Source organism: Microtus pennsylvanicus, chromosome 22 (assembly GCF_037038515.1).
Source record: "Microtus pennsylvanicus isolate mMicPen1 chromosome 22, mMicPen1.hap1, whole genome shotgun sequence".
Taxonomy (NCBI): Eukaryota; Metazoa; Chordata; class Mammalia; order Rodentia; family Cricetidae; genus Microtus; species Microtus pennsylvanicus.
In genome coordinates this window covers 14,860,857-14,888,313 of record NC_134600.1, presented here as the reverse complement: position 1 = coordinate 14,888,313, position 27,457 = coordinate 14,860,857, and the positions used below count along the sequence as shown (strand labels likewise).

Genomic DNA, 27,457 nt, shown 5'->3' with positions numbered 1-27,457 from the left:
CATTCGATAGTAGGGATAAAAGCTCATCGAAGTCGTAGACATCGATGGGTGCTATATCAATGTAAAGTAATTGGCATTGGGGTGATAAAGCAAGATAGTCTACCAATATGATAATAAGGACATTAATGTTAATGTTATTATGAGAAAAGTCATAGCTTCAATTAAATGGGCAACTTTCTTCCAAACCCCTTGATCATTCTCTATTAACACAGCTTAAAGTTTAAAACCTCATGGGGCTGGAAAGATGGCTCAGTGGGCAAAGTGCTTACCATGCAAGTATGAGAGGCAGAGCTGGGGTCCCCGGCACCCACAGAAAGGCCCAGCAGGCATAGTAATGTTTGTGTGATCCCTATGCTCAGGAAATATAAGCAGAGTATACACTGGGCAAGGTAGACAGTTACATTAGCGGGACTGATGAGCTCTGAGTTCCCCGAGAAGTAACTGCTTCAGTAAACAAGTAGAAAGCCATCAAAACAGACAACCCATATTACACTCTGGCTTCCACAATGCTCCCACTCAACACACATACAGAAGTATGTTAACATACCTCACATATGCTAACACACACCATATATGTACATATGTGTGTGTATGCATGTGTGTATATGCATATAACAAAAATAAAACCTTTTCACAGGAAAAAAAATATGGTGCCACGACTTCTCTGGCCCTAGGCATATAAATTAGAAATAATATAATCTTTTCTATAAGCAGTCATAAATACAGAAGAAACTTAAAATTTTATTTTTGAGGGGCTGGAGAGATGGCTCAGAGGCTAAGAGCATTGCCTGCTCTTCCAAAGGTCCTGAGTTCAATTCCCAGCAACCACATGGTGGCTCACAACCATCTGTGAAGGGGTCTGGTGCCCTCTTCTGGCCTGCAGGCATATACACAGACAGAATATTGTATACATAATAAATAAATAAATAAATATTAAAAAAATTATTTTTGAGGCCAGTAGCACACTGATACCACTACTGTGAATATACATGACAAATTAAAGAATACATAGGCCTCAAAAGCAGAGACGCAAAATTCCTTATAAAAAATGTCAAGAAATTGAATCCACATGGAATGAATGAGCCATTATCCCCACAGGGAGTTTTTGTAAGAATACAAGGGCCAATTTAATATATTGGAAGACTTTTTTTTAAAAAAAAAAGGATCCATATGATTTCATAACAGATATGGTTGGATCACGGGTTTCTTTTTACATGTGCACCCAGACACCAAAGTCTACAGATGCCGAAGCCCCTGTGCTATATGGAATAGCATAATATCTGCCTAGAACCAAGACACACCCTCCATGTACTGAAGCTGTCTCTAGAATACTTACAACAGCCAATGTCTTGCTTGTACATGGTCCACATAGACACAAAATATTTTTCCTCAATATTTTCTTTTTTAAAATATTTGTTTGTTTGTTTGTTTATTTATTTATTTATTTATTATGTATACAATAGTCTATCTGTATTATTTATTTATTTATTTATTATGTATACAATAGTCTATCTGTATGTGTGTCTGCAGGCCAGAAGAGGGCACCAGACTTCATTACAGATGGTTGTGAGCCACCATGTGGTTGCTGGGAATTGAACTCAGAACCTTTGGAAGAGCAGGCAATGCTCTTCACCACTGAGCCATCTCTCCAGCCCTTTTCTCAATATTTTCAATCTGCAGTTGATACTAGATGTAAAATATATAAACGTGGAAGGCCTACTATATGTGAGAATAATTGACATCAGTGATATAAGACAGGGCAGCAGTTTCAATAAGGATGGGATCAACGGAAGGAAGGAAGGAAGGAAGGAAGGAAGGAAGGAAGGAAGGAAGGAAGGAAGGAAAACGTTCTGTGAATGAGGAAAATGTTTCTCATTGGGAATGAAGGTTTTACATATATATAAATCAATTTCATCATATCATCACATACCATTTTTGTCTTTTCTAATACCATAAGATAGACCCCCATCATCTCAGTTAGGAAAAGAATTAGGTCAGGAGCCAGGGTCTTCAGCTAATTGCTGGCCAACATAAGAACTACCCTGCCCAGTTTCGATCTGTCTAGAATGATTCCCCGGGATGGGAAAGAGCCTAACCCTCCCCAAGTACTGCCTGCCTTGGACCTGGGTATTCACTGACAAGGAGGAAAGCGGGCTACAATCAGCACTATCCTTTTTCCAGGGTCATCCCTACACAGGCTCCGAAGAACACAAACGCCCTTATTAAAATTAATCATATGTAATCATCTTATAATTAACAGCCAATTTTTCATGAATAATAATGATGCATTGAACCGTTCCTGATAACCAATCTGGAGCGCGCCGCTACTGACAAACCCGCTCTCCAGCTGAAAGGCGCATACCAAGCCATTCCTCCAGCTGGGTGAGTGGCAGCCCAGGGAAGACCGGACTACGCTGTGACATTGTTTCTGGCACATGTGGTGTGTGACCTTAAACCTCCCTTCCCTTTCCCCCATTTGGGTTGTTTTAGTTTCCGTCCTTGGCGGCGCAGTTCACCCTTCTGCTTTGAAAGGATGACATTTCTGGGCTAACACAAGAAAGGGAAGCCATATGGGGCTCTTCTCTCGAAATGTTTATTTTTCTCAGCTTCATGTGTTTTGCATCCTTCCTTAATATCCGACTGATATGTAAGAAGTCTGCCTAACACCAGTGGTTCTCATTAAAAGGGACCTAGCCCCGCCCCCTGCTTCTAGCTAACCTTCTGGACCATTGCTTTGTATGAGTGAATTTCAGGGCTGCATGTTAACTTCTTCTCTGCTCACGCGTTGTTGGCATTTGCGAAAGAATGAGGATTTAAATGACGTGAGATCCGGTCGAGGCTCCTTCTAAACATCTGCCATCTGAGAAAGATAACCTAAGAGAACAAGAGCTCCCCGTGCATTCCCCCACAATGCTTTCGGCCCTACATACCTCAGGAATGTGGGTAATCAAAAAATAAACAAGTCTGGTTTCATTATCTCAGTCTCTTCGCCCGAGTTAATAAACACTGAACGTTTTGCCCTGGGCTCAAAGAAGGTGACTTGGAGAACGTGATGGAATAGTTCTGGACTCTGGAAACCTGTAACTAAAATGGTTCACAATGTGAATAAATCACACACGGCAAATAACACTCGGGTTTATTTACACTTTAAGTGTTTGTCTCCTGGGACACAGCCTTTTTTATTGAAAAATGAAAATGCTTGGCCTTTGCCATTTTAAATCCCATGTGGATGTCAGGAAACAGTAGCTAAGCCTACTGCAACGTCCTAAATAGTTTTATTTTATATATATGAGTGTTTCGCCTGCATGTATGTCTGCTATTATGTGCACGCCTGGTACCCTCAGAGGCCAGAAGGAGGTGTCAGATCCCCTAGAACTGGTGTTACAGACAGTTGTGAGCAGCCATATTAGTGCCAAGAACCAAATCCTGAGTCCTCTGCAAGAGCTGCAAGCCCCTTTAAGCACTGAGCCATCTCCAGCGCGGCCACCCCAGAGTTCTAATGATGAACGTAGCGTAGATACCTGTGAGCAGCCAGCATACCAACTTCCGTGAGTCTCCTCCACCGAGCCCTGGACAAATGTCCATAGAAAGTGCTCTCTAGGTTCCATTTACCTACGACGTCTCATGTCCCAAACTCTCATTCCTAAGCCTTGATTCATGGCCATACCGGGAGCCTGGTGTCGGAAGCCTGGTGTGCGTGCGTGCATGCGTGTGGACAGGCGGGTGGGCAGCCGGGCGTGCGTGCGTGCATACTTGCATTTGTGTGTGCGCGTGTGCGTGTGCGTGTGTGTGTGTGTGTGTGTGTGTGTGTAACTTTCCCCAGACCAGCACAGAATAGAGTATCTTAGATTGGGCCTTGAGGGAATCGGCACTCAAGAAAAGCCCTGAGCTGTTTGTAGTTGTTGGTAGCGTGCTCCAGGTGTATTATATATACCCACACACCCGTCTCAGAGGTTTGATTCCTAGGCCTGAGTTCTTACCTTTTTTTCCCCCTTGTCTTTCGAGACAGAGTTTCTGTGTTTAATAGCCCTAGCTGTCCGGGAAACTAGCTCTGTAGGCCTTGAACTCACAGAGATCCACCTGCCTCTGCCTCCCAAGTGCTGGGGTTTAAGGGCTTGCGCCATCCGCGCTCAGCTGAGTTTTCCTTGCTTGTATCTCCCATCCGGGTGCTGCCATAGTCTTGAGCGTTTCTCTGTGGCCGGCATTAACCCTGCTCTCCCCACCCCCATCCCCATATGTGTAGTTCTTTTTCAACTATGGGCTCAGGATAGCAGGCTACTCTCTCCTTCAATGTTTTGACCTGGTGTGGCTAATATAACATACATGCAGCCGGGCGGTGGTGGCGCACACCTTTAATCCCAGCACTCGGGAGGCAGAGGCAGGCGGATCTCTGTGAGTTCGAGGCCAGCCTGGTCTACAAGAGCTAGTTCCAGGACAGGAACCAAAAGCTACGGAGAAACCCTGTCTCGAAAAATCCACAAAAAAACAAAAAAAAAAAAAACAAAAAAAAAACATACATGCAAACTTTAGGGACCAGTATATGACTGACTCCATTTCCTGACTTCGTTATTTGAAAAGCTTATTTTAAAAAATAAAACCGCAAAGCCAGGTTTTGTGGCCTACCCCTTGCAATCTTAACCCGTGGGAGGCTGAGGGATGGAGAAATCAAAACAGCCTGTGATAGATAGCGATACACCATTCAAAGAGGAAAAAGAGAGAGAGGGGGAAGGAGGGGTGTGTAGGAGGAAGGAGGAGCAGGGAAGGGTGTAAGAGAAGCAGGGGAAGGGAGGAGGAGCAGCAGGCATATCCAGCAGGTCAGCTTGGACCCCTGCAACGCTGACGGTGAAAACTCAGTACCAACCTCCAGTGATCGCAAAAGCTGTTTCTGTAGTTTTGAGTCTCTGCAGTTTGAGGAATTGTTTCTGCAACATAAACCAGCGTGTCCTAATGACAGACCCTCTCCGGCATTTGTCTTTCATTTTTCCATTCCTCAGTATCATATAATCTTGGTCATATCCTGTGTTTCAGTGCATCCTTAGAGGCTTGGTTCCCATTCTTTGTTGTATCATGTATTATTCTGCATAGAATCAACATCTTACTTAGATTGTAAGCCCTGCCCTCCTCACCTTTAGAATGTTATTTTTCAAACTAACACAGTCATTAAATCAAGCCTTTGTTTCAAATTGCTTGCCTCTGGGTTTCACCTTGATGGAGATACTTAAGGAGTTCGTACATGATTCCTTCTTGAAAATGGTGCTAATAAGCACACACTCTGACCCTGTTTCTCCAGGGATTCGAGGAGCCAGGGCAGGACAGCCCATGGGCTGCCTGGCAGCTCTGTTCATTACTGTCATGATCACTTGTAGTCGGCACCTGCTTTCTACCCAGCACAATAGATTCATGCTCATTCTTCTTCTCTGAGCTGTTTTGTTGTAATCCTAATATCTATTGGCAACATCTGGCTATGGTGGACACCCGCCTTAGTCCCTTGAATACCATCCCTGGCTCCTCCAAACATCAAATTTTGCAGACACCTGGGTAAGGCCAGGGAAGATGCAGGAAAGGCCTCTAATGGGCTCACCCACACAATCAAATGAAGGGAGAAATAATGGCTGTTGCTTTTAAGCCACTGGGTTTGGGCATGGCTTTGCAACATGGCAAAAGGAACTTACTTCTGTGGTTTCAATATTGCCTGTCCCTTCTGAAGAGCCTGGAGAACTTTAACTGCATCTGACCCACATAAGTGTAGCCTTAGGGAGGTGGTTAAGTTAATTCAAAGAATTGATGCACTTAATGGCTTTCTCGGAGGAGGAGATTCCTTTTCAAAATGAGTTATGAAACAGGGCATCCCTGCATTTTGTTTGCTCTGCAGGTAGCTACTCGTTACCACTTCCTGCCATGAGTAGATGCCACAAAAGGCTCTGGCCAAGACCATGTTCACAGGCACCACATCTACAGGATTAGTGAGGCAGAACAAAGGTCTTCCCTTTATGAACTACCTCATCTCAGGCTTTCTTCTGTCCATTACGATGTAGACACACCGTGATCCTTCTATCCGATTGGTTGGCGTTGTGTTGTTGCTGCTGTTTTGTTTCTGGACACAAGTTTTGCTGTGGTTCATTTGGCCTTGAACTTTGGGTCTTCCAGGTCCCATCTCCTGGGTGCTGGCACTGGAGGCCACAGCTACGCACGTTGTTAGCTGTACAAGCCGAGTTTCCCAGGGAGTTACCTGTAGCCCTGAGGACTAAGTAGGCCAGCCTAGTACGCACTCAGTAAAACACACGCTTGTTCAACCTCTAACGGCCGAACATGTTAGCCATGAAAGCTAGTGCCGCTTCACTCTATGATCCCCCTGCCCTCCTCCCCGCAAGGGCTTTCAACTGATTGCTAGATTTCTCATCTGTGCCTCTTTCTCTAAGGCAGCCACTCACTCCTTGCTGCTCCGTTGATGAGGAACAGCAGACAGAAAAGATGGGACTCTGACCCCAACGGCCATCTGTGTTGAATTCCCAGCTGTTGCTGTAACGCGGCCATCTGACTATCTGGGAACATCTAAAGCACAACAATCAAGCTGTGCTCACTGCTTCCTGTGCCATTGGCTCACCTTCCTACCTAATAGCTTGCAGTCTCAGGAAGAAAAATGTCAACCCCCAGTTTCTTTCGCCATCTGTATCCAATTAAGGACTACTGTGTGGTTTCCTTCTGGAATCTCCTTGTTCTTTCTCTTCCACTGCCCCTTCTCACCCCAGTCCTCCTTCCCGAGACCAAAATCACGGTGACAACACCCATTTGATTTCTCTTCATTCCTTGCTGTTTACTACTTACCGACCGATAACTTTTCCTTAAAAAGAAAACCCTGCCCCTTGTTTCTCTGCTTAAGAAAATAACAGTTTCATTCTGTCTCTGCTCAGAGCCGGGAGTCCCAGATCCTCACCAGGTGCCTCCTTTCAAAGCGGCAGCATGGCTGTAGTGTTGTAACGCCGCTGCTTCCTTAACATTCTGTGCTCCATTCAGGAGGGTCTTTCTTGGCTGGTAGAATTTGCTGAAGGAGGCAGAGGTAGGAGGATTGATCACAAGATCGAGGCCAGCCTGGGCTATGCATTTTAAGCCGGGTGGAGGGGCATGCCTTTAATCCCAGCACTTGGGAGGCAGAGGTAGGTGGATCTCTGTGAGTTCGAGGCCAGCCTGGTCTACAACAGCTAGTTCCAGGACAAACTCCAAAGCTACAGAGAAACCCTGTCTCGAAAAGCAAAAATAAACAAACAAAAAAATCAGGAGGGGCTTTTCTCAGTCCAGCACCAACATAAAAAGATCCAAAGCAAAGATGAAAATGCTGAGGGCTGACTGAAAAATTGCAAAACCGTGGGAACATAAAGACAAGAGTAGAAAGAGAGGAGGAAGCAATGCTACGGTCCACCTCGTGGGGAAGGAACTCCCAGGAGGCAGGGCAGACACACTGGCCTTTCCAAGGTGGGAGGAAGTCAAAAGTAGCCTGTCAGTCTGTCTCCTTGTCTTTCCTCTCCTCCTGTGCAGCGCACTGCCCTTCACTCCTGTGTTTCAGATCTGCCCCCATCGGCTCCAATCCATTGCTAGTTTGGGCCTAAGAAGAAGTCTTACACCATAGTACGAGTGTGTGGTGTCTCATCCAAGCCCAGGGATGTAAAAAGAAGAAATTCCCAGCGTTTTCTCATATGTTTTGAATCATTTCTAAATGATTGACAAGACCTAGCACACCATCAATGCCGCATGTCATGTTATCCTATGCTCATGAATGTATCTAGAAGAACAAATCTCTGTATCTTCAGTACAGGCAGAGGCACTATCAACCTAACCACACGGGACACAGTGGTAGCACTCCATGGTTGTCTGCATTTGCTTCTCTGGGACCTATGACTGGAGAGGATGATGGTACACTCCGTTCTTAGTGACTGGTGGGGTTCCACACCTTCATAAGTGGGTGAAGGGGCAGAGACAGGCAGATCACCAAGGGCTCCCCGACGGCAATCTCCCTGGAATGCTGAGTTCTGGGTTCAGTAAGAGAAGCTCGAGAGAAATAGAAGAAAATACCCAGTGTCAACTCATGACCTCCAAATGTACACACAGGGTCAAGCACGTTTGCACACACACATACACATCCAAACGCGTGTGCATATACAAACAGACAGGCTCTGTTTTGATTTTGTCCTGCTCTCTCCTCGCTCTCTCTTTTTCCCTCATTCCTGCTCCTGCTAGGAAAGAGGAAGGGTCCACGATTTTCCCGGTTCTTCCTATGCCCCACCTTGGGCTCAGTGTGTGAAGTCAGCCAGCCTGCTCCTGGTTCTCCAGGTGGCAAGCCTTGAGCTAGTGTAGCAAAGACACAACAAATATGAGAAGGGCAGACAGCTCCCACTGCTGCAGTCTGCTTTAGCCATCTGCTTTTGGTGGATGACCTTGGCTGTGAATGCTTAAGCCAAGGGTTTGTAACCGCCTTGGTTCCTGTTTGCTTTCTAAGCCCTCTTGCCCCCAAGATCTTGTGGGTTTGAAGAGCCCCTTCCTCCCTGCTGGGCTGCTATTTTTCTGAGGGACTTGGCCTGTTTCATAAAGTCAGAGCCCGTTGTTTGCCTTGTGTAACTCAGAACATACTACTTTATAGGTTACATTGCTGTCTGTCACCTTGGGATTTTTTTTGTATTTATAGTTCACCTTCCTTCCTTCCTTCCTTCCTTCCTTCCTTCCTTCCTTCCTTCCTTCCTTCCTCCCTCCCTCCCTCCCTCCCTCCCTCCCTCCCTCCCTCCCTTTCTCCCTCCCTTTCTCCCTCCCTTTCTCCCTCCCTCCCTTTCTTTCTTCTTTTCTTCCATCTACCTAGATTCTGACAAGTAATGTAGCTGAGGTTATCCTGGAACTCACTGCAGAGCCCAGTGTGTGGTCTCAAACTTTTATTTCCTCTTCCTCAGCCTTGGGAGTTCTGGGATTACAGGCGCATGCACGCCGCCACATCTGGCTTAACCGTGGGGCTTTGATAGCACTTGGGAACAGTTTATGCAATATGTTTAGCGGAGCCTAGGATAGCAGAGGCACAACAACAACAACGGGCATTAGTGTTGTGTTTAGCAAATCCCGAGTTTCAGTCGTGGGAAATGTGAAGGCAACAGAGTGAGAAGCAGCGAGAGTCCCTTATGTAATAGAAGAAGTATGTCAATAAGAGCAGCAGGATCCTGGCAACACAGCCTGGGTTTCAAAGTGTGTTGGTGACAGAGAGGCGCGGGTAGCTGGCATTCTGGAAGAAGCAGAAGGATGTCTTGAGGAGGAGATGCTCAATTTGGGGCTTGGAGGATGAGTAGGAATTCAAAGGTGGGAAAACAAAGAATGGAGTCCATAGACATGCAACGTCCAGAGGGAATGTGGTCATTTAGAACAGGTATTACCTGCTGAGTTTTATAAGCATAAAACTGAGCACTATGTATGTACTTTCGTCCTAGCACTCGGGAGGCAAGTGGATCTCTGTGAGTTCAAGGCCACCCTGGTCTACAGAGTGGGAGCTTGTCTCAGAAGTGAGAAGAAAGAGAAGAAGGTGAAGGAGAACAAGGAGGAGGAGGAGGAGTAAGAGAGGAAGACGAAGGCACAAGACATAAGCTTGGGGAATGCAACTGACCTGTCTAAAAGTCCAATAGTTAATAAATATTACATATTTTACTATCAGGCTTCTGAGTTCCCCGTGTCTCGTGTTCTCCCCTCAAGATTAGTTTTTGAACACATTGTATTAAAAGAACGCAGAGTATTCGGCTGACAAGCTGTTTCTTAGTCATGAGTCATGTCTCCTTTCCAGCTTTCGCCCACTGTCGCTGCTGGACCACGGCTGCAATATGAGCCCTGGACTCGCCGCGGGACTTTTGATGACTTCTGGATAAAAGGCTCTCAGAGAACCGACAGTTGTAGAATGTTTGTCTTTACCAGGAATAAATGGAAACAGCAGGGCAGCTTCTAAGGGTCTCTTCCAACAGGGTAGCAGAGCAAAATGACAGGATGCTAAACGAGGACGGGCCCTTCTAAGTCATTTCAGATCATTGGTACCCAGGTAGGCATCTCGTGTGCTGCTGCTATGGCCAGCTTTGATTTCCCTGTTGAAGGGTTTTATTGTCCCAGACACCCAGCAGGCCGATGTGTCCTGCAGAGTCCCAGGGACAAATGCTGTTTACATGTCCCTATGAACAGCTGCCTTGAACCCCATCAATTTGGCTTCCCCTTCCTTTACACAAGGAAAACACACACCGAGTTTCCTGATGAGCTGGTTGCTACTCTATTGTAACCTCTACCCATTCTTAGCTTTCAGAGAAATGATCTTTCCTCCCGACTCTCCTCCAGATCTCATGGCTTCCCTTCATACAAATAAGGAAGAGGAATTATTTTATTTTCTGGAGGCAGGGTCTTTGCCATGTAGGAGAAGTTGGCCTTGAATTAGATCTTCCTGCCTCAGCCTCCTGAGTTCTGGAGGCATGCATCGCCACATCTGGTGATAGTTTGCCTCTCCATGGGTCCTACTTTATTTAAGAACCATGTGCTGTAAATCTACCCCCTTGCATTACAAGTAACATCACAGTGTCCCAACACTGTCCCATGTTACTTCCTAATCCAGTGATTATGGTCCTGGAGGCGGATCAGAAAGGCTTGCGGGATGACAGGAAAGATCATTTCTCTGAAAAAAACTAGGGTTTTACATTCAGTATGCTCCCTTTTTCCTCCCTCTCCATCTCTGCCCCCTATTTTCCTGTTTATCTTATTTTATCCCGCATGTTAAAAATGAGCAAAACCTAAATAACTTTATAAAGAATCCATCAAGCAAATATATAAACTGTGCTTGTCACAAGTAGTTTGTGATTTTTGTGTCACTTTTTACTATGCTTTTTCTCGTGTAAATTTACGTTTATTTCTACTTCAATATATTTTGTATCTATACTCTGAAATCTAAGGTACATAAGATAAAATTATTTTAAATCCCTTAAGAAATAGCGAACCATGAGCCGGGTGATGGTGGCGCATCACCTGTTTAATCCCAGTTCTCATTCGGGAGGCAGAGGCAAGCGGACCTCTGTGAGTTCGAGGCCAGCCTGGTCTACAGAGTGAGTTCCAGGACAGCAGAACTACACAGAGAAACTCTGTCTCAACAAAAAAAAAAACAAACAAACAAAAAAGAAAGAAAGAAAGAAAGAGAGAGAGAAATAAAATAAGAAAAAATAAAAAGTCGCAAGAAAGCAGATGGCCCATGGCATGTTCTATGGTGGTTTATGAAAGATGGATATACTAATATTTTTTTAAAGGTGCATCAGGGCTTCATCTCAAGTGACACAAACACAAGCCAGTTAAAGAAAGAGGAGAGTTCCTTGGCTTGTGAACTGAAGGTAGGAGAAACCAAGATAGCCCTAGAGCTTAGTCACCTTTAACAAAAGTTTGTTAGTGATCCATTCAGCAAGACGCAGAGGGCGGTGGCCAGGGTGAGGGTAGGGCGGGGAACTGAGTATTCTTCTAGTAACCTCGACTCCAAGAAAGGGAGAGAATTATCAAGAAGTATGTGGGTGTGGTTTGGCCACCCCATAGAAATCCAGGACAATAGAGAATATGGGTGTGTGTTTAGATCATCCCACTGATGTCCAGGACAATGGAGAGGTTCTGAAATATCTCGAGAAACATTCTCTAAGATTTACTGTCAAACACAAGGTCTAAATGGTATTCTGAGAAGTGTCCTGGGTAGATAAGGCAGTCCTGGGCCAGGCGGGAGAACCTCCTGACCCTGTGTTTGTGCTTACTTTGTTCTGTTCTCTTACAAATCAATGGAATTTAAAAGTGTAAAAGTTGTCCAGACAGTGAAGAAAAATTAAGACAGAATTCATGAGCCACAGCTGAGGCATGGTGATATAATCCCAGCCTGTGGAATGCTCAAACAAGAATGCTGAGTTCAAGGCCTGCCAAAGCTACTTGGCAATACCCTAGTGTCAGGAAGAAAGAGAGAGAGAGAGAGAGAGAGAGAGAGAGAGAGAGAGAGAGAGAGAGAGAGAGAGGAGAGAGAAAGAAAGAGAGAGGGGGAGGAAGGAAGGAAAGATGAAAGAAAACAAGCAAAGAAAACAACAACAAAACAAACCCCCAAAATTGAAATAAAAAAATAAAACCCCAACTTCTGAGGTGAAGAAAAAGTCATGGATATTATTTTGGATATCCATCCAGATACTGAGAAACCTTGTTTAAAAGAAAAACACTGAAGTGAGGGCTAAATATGTAAATGGATGTAACTAAGGGAAGCTGTTCTGATTGAGTTGAAAGAATGTCAATTAAAGCTGCAACCTGGGGAAAGACTCCATTTTTCTTTTACTTTTCTTTTGAAAATGATTCTCCTAGAGTAGCAACCTCATTATTTAATTAAGACTAATGTATCTGTGCTTTTCATGGGAAGATGGGCCATCTGTGGGACAAACAGGGTGATTTGCTTTTGCTAACTGCACAGGGAAAGCCTGGCCGGAGCAGCAAGTCTAGGTCGCCTTTATAACAACATTAACAATAACAACATGCCTGATGAGGATACTGTTTTATTTCTTGAATAACATCGCAGCTCAGGTAGAAAGGTGGCTTTTGCTGCATTTCCATCCTCGAAGACTGATCATAGCTGTGGAGGATGGAAAGAAAGGAGACGGGGCTATTTCTGGCCCACGTAGGCAGAGTTCGTAGGCTCTCAGGAAAATTGGACATTTTATTAAACTAATTTTCCGCCCTGAACAGGTGAACCCACTCTCATGGAATTGGAGGTGATTTAGGTATTTTCCAAGTATGGTAAAAAAGTGGAAAAATCTGTACTATGAACTTTTTTTTTTTTTTTTTTTTTTTTTGGTTTTTCGAGACAGGGTTTCTCTGTGGCTTTGGAGCCTGTCCTGGAACTAGCTCTGTAGACCAGGCTGGTCTCGAACTCACAGAGATCCTCCTGCCTCTGCCTCCCAAGTGCTGGGATTAAAGGCGTGCGCCACCATCGCCCGGCTTTCTATGAACTTTTTATAAAACATTTGGAAGCCGGGTGGTGGTGGCGCACGCCTTTAATCCCAGCACTCGGGAGGCAGAGGCAGGCGGATCTCTGTGAGTTCGAGGCCAGCCTGGTCTACAAGAGCTAGTTCCGGGACCAGCACCAAAGCTACAGAGAAACCCTGTCTTGAAAAACCAAAAAAAAAAATTGGAATTAAGATGCTATTTTCTCCCAATGCGTTATTATGACTTCCTCACTTGCTGAAACACTGCTGCCTAATTCTGAGCAGTGGTAAATCATGACCCGTGACTCCTGATGCTTCCTGTCTGCTCTGCTCCCCGACTGACCCCGGCCTGGAAAGCACTGCCTAAGCTCCCTGTCCATCGCTCAGGCACCAGGTGTGACTGACCTGCAGGCTGCCTTTGGAGGAGCTAGGGTTCAGGAAGCTTTCTGGAACTTTTGGCCTAAGATCTGGTTCTCTGGCATGTCAGTGGCATGAGGTGTAGGAAACAGGGCTAGATATTAGATCTGAACTCTAGCCCTGGACCTAACCAGAGCCGGTAAGACAGGCCTGAACTCACTTCCTTCTCTCTCTCACGGGAGAGCTGCTAACTGCCCCCCTAAAAGAGACATAGACAAAAGTCACATAGAACATACAGACAGAAGTCACAGGTGACTGTGTGTGAACGTGTTTTAGGAGACCCTATGCATGTATGTAACACATCAGCCTAGGAAGACAGTTATTTCCCTGCAAAAACAGTTGTGACATTCTAAATGTTTAATGTTTGAATAATTACTTTTAAGTACTTATTTTGCCTAATAATTTATTTAACAATTAGGTATTCACTTTAATATCGAAATAGTTAAGAAGCCCCGGATTTAAATCGAGTGACGTGCTGAGTGGCGTCACTGAGCAAGAGTGTGTTTTTCTTTCCTATGTGTGTGAATATTCTGCCTGCACGTGTGCACACACACCATGTACATGCTTGCTTAGTGCCTGCAGAGGTCAGAAGAAGGAGTTAGGTCCCTGGAACTGAAGCTAGAGATAGATGATGTGAGCCTGAATTGAAGTCTGACCTCTGCAAGAGCAAGTGCCCTAAACTACCAAGCTATCTCTCTAGCCCCCAGGGTATTTTTTTTAAAGGGACAAACTCTACAGGCCTGTTTAACAAATAATAATTTTACTTCCTTTTAACAAATAATAGCCATGCATGCTATGCTTATTAAATTTTACTCATCAAGTGGCTGAGGACCCGTGCTTAGAAACAGTGGAATTGATAGAGGTATCAAATTAATTTAGACAAGTCGCTAAAAACATGATCTCCCTCTAACAAATAGGAAATAGTGCTGAGATTGCACAAGATATTATGGCGTATGCTTATATTGTGGAAATGCGTTATGAATACTTTTGCGAAGAAACTAAATTAATTTTTTTTCTAGGATTGAAAGTAGTTTTTCCAAAATCAACGTTGAGACCTGGACTTCCCCCTTTCTTCAATAGCAAATATACATACGGATAAAGTCACTTGCGACCATCTGTGCCTTTCTTAGGTAAATAAGTTATGAAACAAGTTATTACTCATTTTTTGAAGGAAAAAAAAAACAGAACCCACCCCAAACTAAAACCTTAAGAGCTTCCTCTGCAGGCACAGGGTTCTGCAAAGACGGACTGTGTTCTGAGTTTTTAGGGCCCGGGATTGGCCAAGACTGCACAGGTCCAACAGGCAGATTAAGGGTCAACAGGGCAAATACTTTCTTGAAATCCACCGTCCAGAGCCAGGCTTAGCAAAAAGTCTCTTCTCTGAGGCTTCTCTCTCCACTTCCAACTGGACCCTGCTGCTGAAACAGCTCACCCCAACTGGAGCCTAGGGGTCAGAGTGCCACCTAGGAGAGACACCACCCTCTTAAAGAAGGACCTGGGAAAGACAGGGAGCCCCCTTCGGGGAAGGACCCCCCAGGAGGGACCCAGGCAGGGCGGGAATCCCCTGGAGGACAGAACCTCCCCGTGGAAGGATCCCAGCAAAGTAGGGCGCCTCCTGGGGGAGGGACCCCGGGAGAGATAGGGGCGGGGAGGGGCGGGGCGCGGCTAGGTCAGCGGGGGTGTGTCCGAGAGGTCTGCGCACCAGGCGAGGGTCGGTCTGGGAAGCGCACACTTGCGCGGTGCCAGCGAGCGAGCGTGGACGCAGTTTTTCCCAGGAGGGCAAGGAGCGGCGACGGCGTTATGCGCGGGAGCGGTACGGGAGCCGCGCTCCCGGCGCTCCTGGCCTCGGTGCTCTGGGTCACCGTGCAGAGCCAGCAGAGAGGTGAGCCCCGCGACCGGAACACGGGTGACCCGCGGGCTGGGGAGCGGGAGCGTGCGGGTGGCGCGGGACAAAGCGCCGAGCTCCGGCGTGGGGTGGGCGCACGCACTCTGGCGCAGCGCGGACCTACTGCAGCAGCAGAGGACGCTGGTGCTCCCGGAGCCTTAGGCTTTGGTTTCCTCTGGTTCCGGGCTGGGCGGGTGGGGGTCGCCCGCTTTCTAGTTTCTGTGGGACCTTGCGTTCCAGCAATGCAGTGAGTTAGTGGCGAGAGTGAAGTATCGCGGAGGTGAGAAGGGCCATAGACTTCTCACCCAACACCTGAGTGGTTGTGACTGGCCGGACCTCCAGGCTGGTTGCCTGCATGCACCGATCCTGGAATGAATGGGAACAGAGTTCTCCTGCTTTCTCCTCATTGTCCTGTGCTGCAGAGAGAGAGAGAGAGGAGAGACCCTAGTAGGAGAAAGGCTGGCTCCGCTGGGTCCCGGGTGGTCTAGTGGGAAAAGACTGATGGAGAAGGGGTCCCAAGGTCAGCCGTCCTGGGCGACTGGGGCGCGCATATGGTATCCAGTACGCAGATGTGTTCTCTGAAGCGTGGTCTTTGTGTAGTCCCTTGAGTGACCAAAAGGACTTCCCACGCGTGTTTACACATGAGGTGGGGAGAGGCGCTAGAAAGGACGGAGAGAGTGTCCTCTCTGCGTGTAATCAGTAGCTTTTTTTTTTTGTAAGGTTTGGGGACAGACAGTGGGTGCAGAGGGTGGGAGGTGGAGGGAGAGCGAATTTGCTGTGCCACCCAGAGTTGTCCTCCGGCTTATACTTAGCTAGCCAGTCACAAATGTTTGCTGAAAACATCTCAGTGCATGCAACAAGTGACAATGAATGTGTTCCCACACAGACTGCGCTCTAAGAGCGCAGGTTAAAAGTAGAAGGCCCGATTCGCAATGCCCTCGTGGGAAAATGTGTATTTGGGCATTGTGCAGAGCTGCGAGCTGTGCAGGCCGTGAGCATCCCATTCATTCATGCATGCATTCATGATGAAAGCGCTGGACCGAGCTGGAAACACAGCCTTGAATAGCCAGGCGGCTGTTCAGCTCCAGAGCGAGCGGGGGCTGGGAGAGGGGAATTTACATAGTTATCAGGGAAAGAAAGAACCAGCCTTCGGGAGGGAAGCCTTTGACTCTGAGAGTCCAACTCCTGGTCTGTGAGGTTGTTGAAAGTGACTAAATCACGGTTCCCACAGGGTGGAGAAAGCAGCTTGCCTCGGTTTATTGTTTCAAGAAATTGAAAGTCTTAGATTGAAGAGGTGCCCTGAATGCTTTCCGATCCCCGGGGGCTGGGCGCCTGGCCTGGGTAGTTATGAATGGTGTTTGGAGAAAGTGAACTGCACGGGGCTTTCCTGCTTTGAGATGCGGCAGAAAGCTGCCTCAGGCAGGGCCTTTGAACCGCTCCTGTCTAGTCTGTATTTGCCAATCCACACCTTCCCTAATGAACATCCTTGGGAATTTTGTTCCCTGTATGTGGCCTGGATGGTTGGTGAGATGGCATGACAACATAATAAAATAATCCTGACCTATAAATCATCCATTTAATTAACTACCTGTGGGATTTGGGTGTGTGTGTATGTGTGTGTGCTGTGGTGTGGTGTGGTCTGGTGTGTGTGTGTGTCCTATAGCTAGCCTGGGTCTCACTCGTAACATTGTCCTGATTGGTCTTAAAAGTATGGGTTCAAGACATTCCCCTGCCTCAGCTTTCTGAGCAGCTTGGACCATAGGTACTAACCACACCTAGTGGGGTGCATGTAGTTTTGAAATCGATCACGGTTCTAAAAGTGTTAGAACATTAAACATTCCTGTCGTTTCCATGGGGACTATTTTATAACTGTGCCTCTGGCTGAGATGGAAACTTTGAAGTGAGTTGTTCAATAAGTACTGGATAATAAGTGTTGTGTTTCTAGGACTGGGTGTAGCTCAGTGGTACAGTGCTTGTCTAGCGTGCAGAAGGCCCTAGGTTCAAACTCTAGCACAGCCCAAAGGAATGCCTAAGCTGCTGTGTTTCTTAAAATAATATGCTAACCTCAGAGCTGGCTACTGCAGGTGCAGGAGAAGACCTAGGGGCAGAGTGTGCGTTTCGGTCCGTGGTGTGTTAATTTTAGCAGGCATACGCTTACTCCGTGCTGTGCTGCATGATTTCAAAGACGCTGCTTCCCTTTCTGAAGCTGTATTCTAGGCACAGGGCAGTAAATTGTCACTGTAAGGTAACGAGGAGGCTGTGCATACTTAAAAATGACCAACTCCCCCCCTCTAAGAAGACTGTGCTGACAGCTCTCTCTTTCCTTTCCTAGACTTCATGTATAAAGCCTGCGTTTTTAGTTAATCTTCTGTATTGACCACAGTGTCTTGGGTAGCTCTTAGAATTGTGCCATTTTATTAGCTAGCACAATTAAGTGTGTGTGTGTGTGTGCGTGTGTGTATGTGTGTGTGTGTGCTAGTTTATTTCATGATAATGATGCTTGAAGCACCATTTCATTCATAAGATCCTATGGACATTCATTACAATTTACAGTAACTTCATCGGCAAGTGGTGTGATACCTTATGCCTTTAGGTACCTAATTCTGCAGCATCACAGCTACTCACTAGGTACATCGCTCATACTTAGTTTTACTCTCTGGAAAATTAATGTAGGAAAAGAGTTCACGAGTGTACTAAATACAGCCAGGTCGTGATATACTTTATGTGTGCCATTGCTATGAATACTGGTATTACTGTTATCTACAGAGTTATGTGGGGAAGGCCCTTTCCGAAATTATATTGTCTCTATACTGTTCTAAAACTATCGAAGTCTGTGTTTGAATCAAATTGTGCTGGGCACAACTGTTCAGATATATCGCTCTGATTGGCCTTGGCAATAGTTCTGCTTCCTAACTTCGGTAAGAGTCCATCCCCATCCTGTCCCCACCCTCAGCCCTGCTATAATCTTTCTTTTCCTGGAAAGACTAGCTTGAGAACACTTGCCTTCCCTGCTTGGATTTCTTTCCCATTTCCTTGATGCTCGTGAGTTAGCTCCTGAGTCAGGCTCCTTCTGTAGCATGACCTTGTCTCTCCTTATATGTTCCCAGATCCTTCTGTGGCATGACCTTGTCTCTCCTTCCCAGACCCACCTTTCCAAAAAATGCTACCATGGTGCTGTGTCACACTGGGGTAAACCCAGGAGGCTGGAAGGCACCCTGGCCTACTGTCTCACAGCCTAAAATCTTAGGCAAACCTATACCTGTGCCAGGCTAACTAGTGTCCAGGAACGAATAGGAATGTTCTGCCAGTCTGTCTGCTGTCTGGGTTCTAGAGACCTGGAACTCTTGCATGCCTTCTGCCCCAGACTCCAGTGTTTCAGAGTGCACTAAGGGATACATAAGAAACGACTGGTAATGGACTTGGTCACTCTCTTTCGAGATGGCCACTGCCTGCTATTTCTTGGCTGTCCTCGCATCGCGGTTCCTCCTTGGGATGCTTCAATGCAAACGGTTTGTGAAAACTGCTTCTCTAGTAACTGTACTGACTGTTTGCAGTTAAAGCATGGATGGTGGAGACATGACTAGTACCCGCTCGCTGCTCTGCCTGTGCAAGCTGCCTCTGTGTCTCCTGGGCAGGTTTTGATCACTTACTAACGTGTGCACTTTGAAATTGCTACCTTTCAGCTTGTCCTTTCCAAATAGGCCTTGGACAGACAGGTGTTACCAGAGCAGTGTTTTCTAGAGCTCTCAAAGTTTCAAACTGGATTGTTGCTTTAGACAACTTCTAAAGGTACTGTTCCCTGTATTGCTAATGGGCTTCGTTTTTTTTTTTCTTTCCTCTTGGTCCTAAGGAATTGATTGACACATATTTGAGGCTTTTTCTGGCGCAGAGAAATGACAGCTAAGGCAGACAGGATGGCTTAGTTTTCTGAAGGAGTTATTGTTAACGAAGAAAGCTAAGCCTGCCTTGGGAAGGCTGAAATTATCAGGAGCCAACCACCAGAGAGTGTGGAAGTTACACCCGAGCCGCAGTGTTTAGTGGGTCCCGTTCCTCAGCAAAGTATGCGTGAGCTAGAAGATACGGAGCGCTTGTTTACACCCTTGTCAGGAATCCCTTAACGTGCTTCTTTTCTAATATAATAATATGCATCCCCAGACAACTGAGTCAATCGATGCATCGCAAAATTAATGAGCAGGAAAAAGCCTCTCTGTATGCGTTGTTTAGTTAAGGTCATGAACTTTGGTTCTGTTGGAGCTTGCCCGTCAGGTAGCAATTTCAGCTTAAAGCACCGCACACCAGCTGGGTTCATTGCTTTTTTTTTTTGTCCTTTATAGGAGGGGTGACAGTCACTGCTCAGAGTAAGAATTTGCTAAGAAAGAACAGGGAATCCTTCCACTTGTGTCTTTGTTTTCTCAAGGCCGGGTCAGGAGGACTCTCTGTGGGTTAACTGGTTCCCACTCTTGCTGGGGGCCGGGGGCAGCAGACAATGGGAGCAGTGTGGAGCTCGGTGGATAACATTCTTGTCTTGGTTAGCTCTTATCTCCAAGTGTTAACTCAGAAATGGTGGCCTTGCCACCACGCTGCTAGGAGCGTGACTGCAGATTATGCCCACTTTAAAAAAAAAAAAAGTCATTCATTCCAGAAGTTATCTTTGAAGTCTGCTCTGTTGACTCAGCGGGCCTTAAACGCTTGTACCTCTGTCTGCTATCTCTGGTGGCAACGTCGCCTTTAGATCAGTGGCGATGCATGGACAGTACCAGCTTCTCTCAATTCCCGGAGGTATTTCCTGGATTGTTTTCCCCCCATGGTTCTGGAATTTCCTGCCAGAACCTTAGGACATTCTCAGCAATAGTAGAGATGTTAAAGGAGACGTTTAAATTTAATAGATCATTTTTACTTAGAAAAGAACATTCAGGGCCATTGACATGTCTCAGTGGGTAAATCACATGCTTCCTTATGACCCAAGTTTGATCCTTGGGACTCATGTGTTGGAGGGAGAGAACAACTCCAGTAAGTTGCCCTCTGACCTCTACATGCGTGCTGTGACATGCCTGTGTCCATACACAAACATGCCCACACATACACAGATACAATGCTGATGGTAAGAGATCACCCATTAAATGTCTTTTACGCTTGTGGTGAAGACAGAATTTTACTGATACAAAGTGGTGACTTACCATTGCAAGCAAAGGGGAAGGAATTCTTCCTTCTCAGAATGGTTCCCTCCCTCATTGCTAAACATTCACGTAGTTTTTTTTTTTTTTTCTGTGACTTTGGTTTACCAAACTCTCCCGGTTGGTTGGTTTCCTTTTTTTTTCTTTAAAACCATTTGCTCAACTTGTTTCTTTGAAGTTTTTTTTTTTTCTGTTAAAATATTCCTCCCTCCCCTCCCCTCCCCTCCCTTCTCCTCTCCCCTCCCCTCCCCTCCCCTCCCCTCCCCTCCCCTCCCCTCCCCTCCCCTCCCCTCCCCTCCCCTCCCCTCCCCTCCCCTCCCCTCCCCTCCCCTCCCCTCCCCTCCCCTCCCCTCCCCTCCCCTCCCCTCCCCTCCTCTCTCTCTCTCTCTCTCTCTCCCCTCCCCTCCCCTCCTCTCTCTCTCTCTCTCTCTCTCTCTCTCTCTCTCTCTCTCTCTCTCTCTCGTTTGTTTCCATTGCAAATAGCCTCGAGCTACCTGAATTATCAGCCAGGTGATCTCCTGTCTTGCAGCAGTTAGACTAATCCTGCTAAAAGAACTCCCCACTCTTACCGCATGCCCCTGTCCCTTTTTTGTTTGTTTTCAGTACTCGGTTTCCACGTGTAGCTCTGGCTGTCCTGGAACTCACTTTGTAGACCAGACTGCTCTCAGACACAGAGATCTGTCTGCCTCTGCCTCTGGAATGCTGGGATTAAAGGTGTGTGCCACCACACCCAGCGTCTCTTTGCCTCCTGAGATTTCTTCTTTTGCCTTCCTACCGTGGTCCACCATAATTTGCCCAAATTCCATCCCAGCTACCAGCTGTTATGCTAGTTTGGCATTAGAAATTGTTCCTCTCCGCGGCACAGCTGTTGAGCATCCGGTCACCTGAGATGCAGCCCAGCATCTCCCCACTCACAGCCTGCAGCTGACTGCCCAAGGGATGTCTTCTTGTTACAGCCTGTGCCTGCTGCCTCATTTCTGAATCTGCACTGGATTCCGTATTTAATCAGGGTTCCCACACAGTCCTGGTTGTTCTCCCTGCCACTTCTGGATTTTTTTCTCAGAATGCCATTAGGCAGAGTCAAAAGGAAAGGACATTTCTCTTACACTTCCAGCCATTTCTTAGTCCACGTGGAAAATCAGAGTCCTGGCTCTAGAACCTGGGTCAGGGTGACAGCAACACCCACAGAGTCACAACGTGAAGACGTGAAGACAAAGAGTTAGATCTTCAGAGGCACTTCCTAGATGATCCATCTTGTTAGATGCCTCTCGGGTTCTCAGTTTAATTGGGGACGAGCAGTGTGCACTAAGGTAACGCGGAAGCCAGTTGTCAGCCGAGGCACATCAGTCACAAGGCGAGTGGCTTCCAGTCTGGGGAAGAAAGGTGCTTCCGTGGAAACTGGCCTGACCACCACAGCAGGGGACACTGCTGGCAGTGACACTTAAGGTCCCCGCTGTCCCTGTGTTGTGGGCAAGCCTTCCGTTGCAACAGGGAGAACAGGGTCCTCTCCAGGTGCTGGTTGAACTCTGAGTTCATGTGATTTCGAAATCCAGTAGCTGAGAGCCGATGAGATGTGGCACGCATTCCGAGAGGTCTCACACCTGGGACCTGAAAAGAAGTCTCCCCTTAAACGAAACAGAAACAGAAGAAAACTCTCGCTCCGGAGCCATAGCGTCTCCTAGCAACGTAGTCACGGTGTGGAACCACTTAAAGCTGCGCACCTCTCCAGAGGTGGCACGTAAGACCCATCCCGCTCCAAGATGGCACACTCAGCCGTGACCCCTGACCCCTAGAGCATCCTAGATTTCCTGATACCCAATAGATGAGAGGCGGAATTGATGGTTCAAAAGTCCTTTTCCGTTTTGGTGTTCGGAGTCACAGACCTTTCTCTCCATCTTCGACTCTACACTCTAGGTTTCCTAGTTTAAATATTTTTTTTTTCCCAGAGCAGTCTCTGGCTGATTTTCTGTCTTTGTGTCTGTGTCTCACGCTTGGGTAGCATTCTTTTCCTGACCCTGAACCCCTTTATCCCAAATCTCTAATTCTAATTTTTTTTGTTTTGGGAGGAAATGTTTCTCCAACTCATCACCGCTCTACTTCAGGCTTTACGGAAGGCGTGCGTTCATTCTAGATGTTTGGAGTGGAGGGGACTTGAGATGTTTGTTTCAAGGGATATGCTTTTGTTTCAAGGGGTATCCTTTTGTTTCAAGAGGTGTGCTTTTGGAAATTTCTTCCACTTTTTCTTAAGGAATTAACTAATGGGTTGTTGCTTGGTTTTGTGTTTTGGAATTGGGCCTTGCATTTTGTCTATGCTGGTCTTGAATTTCCGAGCTGAAGTGATCCAGTTGTGCTATACGGAGTCTCCTGACAATCTGGAATACAGTCAGCATTTGCTGTGTGATTCAGACTTGGCACTGGTTGGCTAGCTTGTTGGCATTTGCTGACTTCCTGTATTTTTGTATAAAGTTGAGGTTTTTAGGGATCATACCTACCTGGCTTTAGGACTTTAAGTGGAGGGACACCTGTTCCCCCACTTAAACGATTTAATAAAATATCAAAAATCGTAAAGATTATAAGCAATTTACTTTTAGTGTAAGTGGGTGTGCATGCATGCCCATGGGGGCCTGTTTGTGTGTGGGATATGGGATAGGCTCTCTCATTGAACTGGAGACAAAAAGTAGAATGGAGTGATTGTCTACTGAGTTCCTGGGATTCGCCTGTCTCTGTGTCCCCAGCATTAGGATTAGAAGCATATGTCACATGCTGGCTTATTCATCTGGGTTCTGGGCATTGAACGCTGTCTTGCAAGCACACTTGTTGATGAAGCTGTCTCTGCAGCTCCCTTGGAACTTTTTATGCACTTTTTAAAAAAAGGATTTTTCCCTTTAAAATAAAACAGCCTCGTGCAGTGGAGAGCTAAGTTGGCCCTTCTGTTCCTAGGATGTCCTGGTTACATTTTGTGCATTCTAGCTGTCTGTCATGAGCTCACTTTGAGACCCAGGCTTCAGGTTAGCCCACCTGAGAGCTTTCTGATGGTGGTTTCTACTAAGATCAGGTGGCCTGTATTTTCTGTCTCTCATTACTCCAGGTCAAGCCAGTGTCTCTTTCAGTGTCTCAGCAGGCTTCTGTGCCTGGTTGTGCGTGCATCCTGGCCCAGGGCAAGGATGCAGCATCTCCGGATAGAGGACCGTTCTCTCAGGGAGTCCTCACCAGAAATGCGGGCAGCATCACTAGAAGAAGAACTTCCCCCGTTGATGTTTGCTTTTAGTTGATTTTTGGAGTTCTGAGATGCCTGTAATGTCACTCAGCTACGTAACGAATGGGGGGTTATGTTGCTGGTCTCTTTTCTCTGTCCCAGACAGGTGTCCCTCTGCAATATTTTAGCTGCTATACGTGCCTTGGTTATCATGGATTTCTCAATGAGGATGTATTTCTAAGTGTATCTTGCCAGTTACATGTGACAAGTGGCCGTGGTAATTATACATACTCCAAACCAAAGGGAAGCTGCTGATCAGGGCAGATGACTGGGTGTCTAGAGAAAAAAAGCCTTTTTCCTGAGGACAACTCATAGTGACTTTAGTCTAGCTATGGGTCTAATGTTAACCTTTCTTTAACTTGAAACACACTCCGACCACCCCCCCCACACACACACGATCTTGGCTTCTTCCCAAAGTATCTTTAAAATAATTCTATTTATGAGACCTATTAACATTTACATTTAGCAGAATTTTCACTGTGAGGCAAACCTCAGTTTGAGTCTTTGTCAGCATAATCAAGTGAAGAGCTGCTGAGAATCTCAGTGTGAGAGAACATAAGTGCACAGGTCAGGGCACGCAGGTGCATAGGTCAGAACATGCAGGTGCATAGGTCAGGGCACGCAGGTGCACAGGTCAGGGCACACAGGTGCATAGGTCAGGGCACGCAGGTGCACAGGTCAGGGCACACAGGTGCATAGGTCAGGGCACGCAGGTGCACAGGTCAGGGCACGCAGGTGCATAGGTCAGAACATACAGGTGCACAGGTCAGGGCACGCAGGTGCACAGGTCAGGGCACGCAGGTGCATAGGTCAGAACATACAGGTGCACAGGTCAGGGCACGCAGGTGCACAGGTCAGGGCACGCAGGTGCATAGGTCAGAACATACAGGTGTACAGGTCAGGGCACGCAGGTGCATAGGTCAGAACATGCAGGTGCACAGGTTAGGGCATACAGGTGCATAGGTCAGGGCATGTAGGTACACAGATCAGGGCATGCAAGTACATAGATCAGATCACCCAGGTGCATAGGTCAGAGCACACAGGTGCCAAGTTCAGCATGCAGGTGCATAGGTCAGGGCACCCAGGTGCACAGGTCAGAACATGCAGGTGCACAGGTCAGAGCACCCAGGTTCACAGGTCAGAACATGCAGGTGCACAGGTCAGGGCATGCAAGTGCATAGATCAGAGCACCCAGGTGCACAGGTCAGGGCCAGGTGCACAGGTCAGAGCATGCAGGTGCATAGGTCAAAACACCCAGGTAGATGTATAAGTCAGAGCACACAAGTGCACAGGTCAGAACATGCATGTGTGATGTGGGAGTGTCATATATCAATCTGTTGATTTCTCTGGTTAAGCAATAAAGAAACTGCTAGGCCCATTTGATAGGCCCACCCTTAGGTGGGTGGAGTAAACAGAACAGAACGCTGGGAGGAAGAGGAAGTGAGGTCAGACTCCACAGCTCTTCTCTCGGGAGCAGACGCAGGAGAGACGCCATGCTACCTGCTCCAGGGAAGACGCACACCATGACCCAGCTCCGACCCAGGATGGACTTAGGCTAGAATCTTCCCGGTAAGCGCACCTAGGGGCGCTACACAGATGATTAGAAATGGGCTAGTCCAGGTGTGAGAATTAGCCTAGAAGAGAATGGGCCAAGCAGTGTTTAAATGAATACAGTTTGTGTGTAATTATTTCGGGGCATAAGCTAGCCGAGCCAGGCGGCTGGGGATTTGGGGACGCAGCCCAGCCCCGCCGCTCCTATTACTACAGATGGCGCCCAGACGTGTGGCTAACTAAACCCACTTAAAAAACCTGAGAAGGCTTAAAAATAAGGGAGAGAGAGTTTAACACAGATTTTTGCTGTTTGTTGGTGGCGTGCTGTAGAGAGATTTCCTGATTTGGCAACAGCGGCAGAAAAAACGCTGTGTCATTTCAAAGTGTGGCTTCCTGGGGCTGTGCTGCCAGTGCAAACTCTGGCTTTATGTTTGTGTTCCCGCTTGGGATCGGAAGGAGAGTGCTCTGAGACCTTGACGATGACTCAGAGCTCCCCGCCTGCTCCTGGGCAGAAGGCAGAATCAGTCTTAGGCAGGCGGAAGAGCATGGCGGATTCCTGTCGCCATACAGAGACTTGTTTTCAGACTGCGTAGTGCTCTGCGCGTCAGATTTGGATGTAACTTGGATGAAAAGAATTTCTGTGCTGCACGCTCAGTCTCAGAATTAAAGTGCTGAGTGCCGCTCCTACCTGGTGGCCCCAGAGCTAGCACAAAATGGTACGTCCTCCATTTTGAAATTTTCCTGACTCAGCAGCAGGAACAAACCTGTGTTGTTTAAAAATGCCGGCTTTCTGGGCCATCCTGCCAGGGCAAACTCTGACTGTTTGAGGCAGGAGGGCCGGCTACCGAGAAAGGACTTGAATGTTGTCTGTTGTAGCTTGCTGGCTGGCAGGGACCTTGCAGCCAGTACCTCAGCCAGTACCTCAGCCTCGAGGCTGAAAAGCTAAGGAATGGGCTGGATCCAGCCGTCAAAGCCACGCCTTTAGTCCTACTGAGTGAGATTGCTTGGCAAATTAAAGACTCATGTGGTCAGAAAAAGAGAGATATACAGTAAAGAGAGATTCAAAGACAAAGAAAATTTCTGAATGGTTTAAAGTGTGTTAAAAATATATGCAGACTAAAAGTTAAAATTCTTAAAGTAAACCTCTGTGACTTCAAAGTGTGGTAGCACACGCCTTTAATCCCAGTGCCTAGAAGGCAGAGACAAACAGATCTCTGTGAGTTCAAGGTGTAGTAGTGTACGCCTTTAATCCCAATGCCTGGGAGGCAGAGACAGGCGGATCTCTGAGAGTTCAAAGACAGCCTGGTCTACAGGGTTATTCCAGGTCAAAGATATATGCTCAAAAAGCAAAAAGTTAACCTAGGAATGTCACAGCTTAGATTCTTAAGTGCCTAGTGATTTAAAGGCGCAAATCAAAAGTGCTCCTGGATAGTAAAAAATTGCAGATTCACAATAGGACAGATTCAGACCACTAAACGAGTCACACTGTTGGTTGAATGTACGTAGGCTTGGGAGAGAGAAGAAAAGGAATATAGAGAATAAAGTTAATGGTTAAAAAAAAAGGTAAAGTCTTTAAAGAGACAGAATAAAGTAAAGTGATAGAGTAAAAATAAGCCGCGTAAAGATGAAAAATTCACAGAGAGTCTGGATTCTTTGTATTATTGTGTTTTCTTTAAAATTTTTGACTGTGAAGGAGCTAAGTACAGAGAGACATTTCATTACATGGGCTGCCAAGCTAAACCAGAATGGATATAAGGGTATTACGATTTCAGAATTTGGGTCTAAGGATATGATGCTTTGGAGAGAGTCTTCTTTTGTTTTCACAGAGGATGAGACTCTATGGATTTCTTCTATTCCGATTTGGTATGATGGACCACGTCCTCCTGAAGGGTTGCTGTGAACATCTTCAGAAAATTGCCTTGCTCAACTGCCAACTGAGATAAACCTGGCACACAGGTTACACCCTAAATAATCTGATTAACGACGCCCCCATTCAGCAGGAAGCAGTTTGGAGAGAAAAAACTGCGCCCATGTTCCCAAATATAGTTTATAAATGTTCTTTTACATTTAAAGGGGGAAATGATATAGGTATGAATAATTTGCATTGATAGAGATTTAAAAAGGTCAATTTTGCTATATGTATAAATGTTTCTGATGTAACTTTTACTTGATAACTGTTTTGTTATATGTA

The 27,457-nt window shown here is 46.5% G+C and overlaps 1 protein-coding gene across 1 annotated transcript in view; it reads left to right on the top strand.

The window, feature by feature from the left end:
* The first annotated feature begins 15,078 nt into the window (after positions 1-15,078).
* Positions 15,079-27,457, top strand: part of Lama1 (laminin subunit alpha 1) — a 121,466-nt gene continuing 109,087 nt past the window's right edge. The window contains exon 1 of the mRNA XM_075956011.1: positions 15,079-15,282. Coding sequence (XP_075812126.1) covers positions 15,201-15,282 — 82 coding nt within the window. The 5' untranslated portion in view covers positions 15,079-15,200. The remainder of the gene's footprint in view (positions 15,283-27,457) is intronic.